Source organism: Cricetulus griseus, chromosome 8 (assembly GCF_003668045.3).
Source record: "Cricetulus griseus strain 17A/GY chromosome 8, alternate assembly CriGri-PICRH-1.0, whole genome shotgun sequence".
Taxonomy (NCBI): Eukaryota; Metazoa; Chordata; class Mammalia; order Rodentia; family Cricetidae; genus Cricetulus; species Cricetulus griseus.
In genome coordinates this window covers 21,347,336-21,352,807 of record NC_048601.1, presented here as the reverse complement: position 1 = coordinate 21,352,807, position 5,472 = coordinate 21,347,336, and the positions used below count along the sequence as shown (strand labels likewise).

The following is a 5,472-nucleotide window of genomic DNA, read 5'->3' as shown; positions in this document are numbered from 1 at the left end:
CTGCCATGTGGGTTCTGGGAATTGGACTCAGGACCTCTGGAAGAACAGTTAGTGCTCTTAACCACTGAGCCATCTCTCTACCTCAACTTAGTATTTTGGAGATAATACTCAGAATCTAAGACAACCCCTTTCCCTGAGATGCTACCTAGACACCTATGTTCAACAGCAACATTATTCATTAGTCAAACATAGAAACAACCCATGTCTACTCACAGATGAGTGATAAGTAAAATGTGGTGTACGAATTCTGTTGCACAGGCTGAGTTTGTAGCCAGTGGAAGAGTGCAAGCTTAGTGTTAGTTTGTTTGAGACAGGGTCTCATGTAGTTCAGACTGGCCTCCATCTTCTTCTTCTTCTTCTTTTTTTTTTGAGGGGGTACAGTTTCAAGAGACCCGGTTTTTCTGTGTAGCTTTGGAGCCTGTCCTAGAACTCGCTCTGTAGACCGGGTTGGCCTTGAACTCACTGAGCACACTGCCTCTGCCTCCCGTGTGCTGGGATTAAAGGCATGCTTCACCAACTCCCAGCCCTCGAATTTCTATGTAGCTGAAGATGGCCTTGAATTCCTGTTCCTCCTGTCTCAGCCTTCCAGCTGTGCATTACCCATGGGGGTATACTTAGTGTTTGTAAGGCCCTGGGTTCCACCCCTTACCAGCACTGAAAAAAATTCTATCACATGCTACAACACGGATGGCTGTGTGGAAGGATAGATGGAAGAATGAGCAGATATGGAAACAGGATGCTGAGTGAAATAAGCCAGACACTGGGCAAACACTGTTTCACCCCACTCCCATGAGATATCTAGAACAGACAATTCAGACGCAGAAAGCAGAGAAGAGGGTACCAGAGACTGGGGAAGGGGCAAGGCAGGCAGTATTGCTTCATGGGTATATCACTGTTGGGTATAATGAAAAAATTCTATTTCTGGAAATGATTTGTGGTCAGAATTATATATTAATGGCACAAAGTTATACTCTTCAAAATGATGTAGGGGATAGCAAGATGACTCAGCAAGTACTCAATTTGCTGCTCTTCCAGAGGTCCCAAGTTCTGTTCCCAGCACCCAGGTCAGGTGTCTCACAATTGTCTGTAACTCCAGCTTCAGGAAATCCTGGACTCTGGCCCCCTCGGTCACTGCACTCATATGCACCCCCACCACCACACACAAATACACATAATTAAAACAATAATAACAAGGACCTGGAGAGCCAGGTGGTGCGTGCCTTTAATCTCAGCACTTGAGAGGCAGAGGCAGGAAGATCTCTGTGAGTTCCAGACCAGCCTGGTCTATATAGTGAGTTCCCGACCATACAGGGTTACACTGAGAGATTCTGTCCCAGAACAGCCAGAGCTACACAGAGAAACCCTGAAACACACACACACACACACACACACACACACACACACACACACACACACACACTAAAAAGGTTGGAGGTTGAAAACACTTGCTGCTCTTTCAGAGGACTGTGGTTCGGTTACCACCACCCACACAGCTGCTCACACCTCTGCCTCTAAGGAGGCTCGTGCCTTCTAGATCTAGTCTCCAAAGGCGTCAGGCTCATACATGGTGCACAACCATACATTCAAGCAAAATGCTCATAAACATAAAATGAAAAAAGTATTTAAAATATCTTTTAAAATTGAAATAAATAAAACAATGTTAGAGATGGGTGCATTCCCAGCTGAGGCAGAGATCACTTCAGCCCTGGGCAGCACAGTCAGATGGCATCTCTAGGGAGAAGAGTAAAATAAAATTTAGTAAGTAAAAATGGAGCTAAGGATGGTGCACATACCTGTAATCCTAGCACTTGGGAGGTTGGGGCAAGGAGCTCAGGAGTTCAAGACCAGTCTCAGCTACACAGCAAGTTTGATGCCAGCCTAGGTTACATGAGACCCTGTCTCAAAAATAAATGTCAAGGATTAAGTTATATTTATTCTGATACACACATGCGCACACACATGAATTGTGTATGATGCAGGGGTGGAAAGGTGGCTCCTGTGGCCTTTTGCACTTGAGGGAGGTGGGGTCCTAAGCCCCTACCTTGTCCATTATCTACTTGGCTGTCCTTGGTACACCAGTTGGTTCCCTTGTAGGTAGTGTACTATGGTTTAGTAGAGAGGGCTCACACAGGAAACACCTGGGGCAGCAGCTCTCAACCTGTGGGTTGTGACCTCTTTGGGGGTAGCAATCACATCCCGCATACCAGATATTTACCTTATGATTCATAACAGTAGCAAATTTTTTTTCATTATGAAGTAACAGCGAAATAATTTTGTGCCTGGGGGTGGGGATCACCACAGCATGAGGAGCTGTATAAAAGGGAAGCAACTTCAGGAAGGTTGAGAACCACCGCCTTGGGGCCTTCCCCCACCTTCCTAATAGGAAGGCTAAAGTGTTCATGATGTGCCTCTGGCCAAGGCTGATGGCAACTGCCTTGGAGTACACCGGGACATTCTTATTCCCATTTTATAGAAGAAGGAATGAAGGGTTAGGTCAGTCAAGCTGAGTCCAGCAGGTCTCTCTGACCAAACCCAGCCCACAAGGGAAAAGGTGACTATGATGAACAGGACTGGGATTTTGTACTGGACTTGAGAGTCTGAACTTTATTCCTCAGATAACAGGGCACCAACCCGGTCCCTGGCCCAGAGAAAGTGCCCATAGCTCTGTCAAACCTATTTGTGTTGTTTGTTGTTGTTAGTCTTCTAATGGAATGTGAAATAGGTGGGTGGGCCAGGCCTTTGTTTTTGTTCATTGCTGGAACAGGCAGGAACCTTCCAAGGATCCAGTAAGCATTTAAGGTAATGAGGGAAGGCAGCTTCTAAGAACAGCACTTGAAGCATTTTAATCGTACTTAAACGTCCAAACAGCGTCTTGAAGTAGAGGCCATTCAAACTCCTTCACATGCACCCAGATAAGGAAAATGAAACTCAGAGAAAATGCCTCATCAAGTGAGGCAAGTGACAAAGCCAGCACTCATGCATAGCCTGTCTGGAATCCATGTCAGCAGGACCCGGGCATGACACTGGATGATGGAGAGGAGCTATAAAAAGCCATTCTTGGAGAAACATGGAGTGAAGAGCCTTGAGCTGGGTGGGAATGGACTCAGGGGGCCAGTCAGGTTAGCTAAGCATTTAGACTATGGTTCTGTCTCTAGTAACTTTACTTTTTTTTTTTTGGCTTGCGTTGTTCTGATTCCAGGTCTGCACTGCTGAAGCTGTGCCACCGAAGGCTTCCAGCCTTGGCCAGTCACCTCCCCTGAGGTCATAGACCACACACTCCCATGTCTCGCCTCTGCTTGCTTTGGAACAGACTGTGTATAGACACCAGGCTACCACCACCCTGGAGGTGAAAGCCATGCTCGGACTTTAGTATTTCCCCCGTGGTGTCTCAGCCTAGTTTCTCTTCCCACTTGGACACGATGTTTGCCAATTCTTCAGCCAACGCCTCTGCTACCGACAACAGCTCGGTGTCCCAGTGCCGTGACTACCAGGGCACACACCGTCTGCATATGGTGGTCTACAGCCTGGTGCTGGCGACCGGCCTCCCCCTGAACGCTCTGGCCCTCTGGGTCTTCCTGCGTGTGCTGCGCACCAACTCGGTAGTGAGCGTGTACATGTGCAACCTGGCGGCCAGCGACCTGCTCTTCACCCTGTCGCTGCCCCTGCGCCTCTCCTACTACGCCCGGCACCACTGGCCCTTCTCGGGCTTCCTGTGCCAGACGTCTGGCGCCGTCTTCCAGATGAACATGTACGGCAGCTGCATCTTTCTGATGCTCATCAACGTGGACCGCTACGCGGCCATCGTGCACCCGCTGCGACTGCGCCACCTGCGGCGGCCCCGGGTGGCGCGGCGGCTCTGCCTGGGCGTGTGGGCGCTCATCCTGCTGTTCGCCGTGCCCGCCGCCCGCGTGCACAGCCCGTCCTCCTGCAGGTACAAGAATGTCACCGTCAGCCTGTGCTTCGAGAGCTTCAGCGACGAGCTGTGGAAGGGCGGGCTGCTGCCGCTCCTGCTGCTGGCCGAGACGCTGGGCTTTCTGCTGCCCTTGGCGGCTGTCGTCTATTCGTCGGGCCGCGTCTTCTGGACGCTGGCGAGGCCCGAGGCCACTCAGAGCCAGCGGCGGCAGAAGACCGTGCGCCTCCTGCTGATCAACCTCGTCATCTTCCTGCTCTGCTTCGTGCCCTACAACGCCACGCTGGCCGTGTACGGGTTGCTGCGAGCCGACCTGGTGGAGTCCAGCCCTGAGGCCCGCGACCGGGTGCGCGGTGTGCTGATGGTGATGGTGCTGCTGGCCGGCGCCAACTGCGTGCTCGACCCGCTGGTGTACTACTTCAGCGCCGAGGGTTTCCGAAACACCCTTCGCGACCTGGGCACCGCGCTCCATACCAGGCCCTTGGCTACCAATGGGGCTAGAGGGGTGCTCACCGAACCACCCTCGGAAAGCACCCAAAACACCGGGCAGGATGCCACCAGTCAGGGGCTACTCCAGCCCGCCAACCTGGCAACACCCGTCACCCAGTGCCCCCAGGATTCAGCCCTCTGAAAGGGCTAAGTGTCAGTCACACTGTAGGCTTGGGCCTGCCTCGAAGGTTTAGGGTGTGCATTTGAGGGAGGCGGGCTGGGAACTTGGACATTGAAGCAACTCCAGTCCTAGTGTGCAGAAGGAACGGGTGTGTGTGTGAGCAAGGGTAGAGGGAAGGAAGAGCGTTGGTGGAGACTGTGGTAGCCTCTGGTTTTTATACAGGGGAACCCTGCTCCAGTTATGTAGGAAGCCAGGAGGTGAGCATGCCCATGACTGAGAGCTAGCGCATGGAGCACAAGATGGGTCTCCTGGGTTTAGGTCGTCAGTCTGAGAACTGAAGGTCCTCGGTGACTCAAGGACACAGAAGTTCATCTGTCATCTTCAAAAACAAAGCAAAACTCAGGGCTGGTGGTGGAACTTGGAATCCACTGCCTGCACATGCTGGGCCAGACGTTCCCACTGAACTCCATCCCAGCCCCCGCCACGGCCTTCTGTTCTGACTTGAGGGCTGTGCACACCGTGGCGCCAGCCCTCACTTCCACTTGGTTTCCCTGCGCAGGTGGGAGGCAAATACAAAGTTTTATTTGACTTGCACTGACCTGTTTTGTGACTTGTAGCAGTTTAGACTTGACACCCAGTATGAGGTGGTTGGGACAAGGCAGAGGAGTGGGTTGGGTCCCTCTCAAATCTAGTTCTTGGTCCCTTTTCTAGTCATCCTTTCTCCTTCCACTCTGGTCCTTGTCCATTCTGTCTCATTTCCCCCCTCCCCTCCATCCCCCCCTTATAGACTTTGCTGACCTTGAACTTGGTATGTAGCAGAGGCTGGCCTTGAACTCTCTTTTGGGTTTTTTTTTGGGGGGGATTGTTTTTCAAGACAGGGTTTCTCTGTGTAGCACTGGTTATCCTGGAACTCACTCAGTGGACCAGACTGTCCTCAAACTCACAGAGATCC

General features: G+C 51.5%; 1 protein-coding gene across 1 annotated transcript; it reads left to right on the top strand.

Annotated features, from left to right (window-relative positions):
* Positions 1-3,220: 3,220 nt before the first annotated feature.
* Lpar5 (lysophosphatidic acid receptor 5) lies at positions 3,221-5,173 on the top strand. The gene has a single exon (XM_035448493.1). The coding sequence runs from the start codon at positions 3,420-3,422 to the stop codon at positions 4,539-4,541; it is 1,122 nt and encodes a 373-aa protein (XP_035304384.1). The 5' UTR covers positions 3,221-3,419; the 3' UTR covers positions 4,542-5,173.
* The last annotated feature ends 299 nt before the right edge of the window (positions 5,174-5,472 follow it).

What these genes read in the sequence shown, in the direction of transcription:
- Lpar5 (XM_035448493.1), top strand. Translation starts at nt 3,420, where the DNA reads ATGTTTGCCAATTCTTCAGCCAACGCCTCTGCTACCGACAACAGCTCG.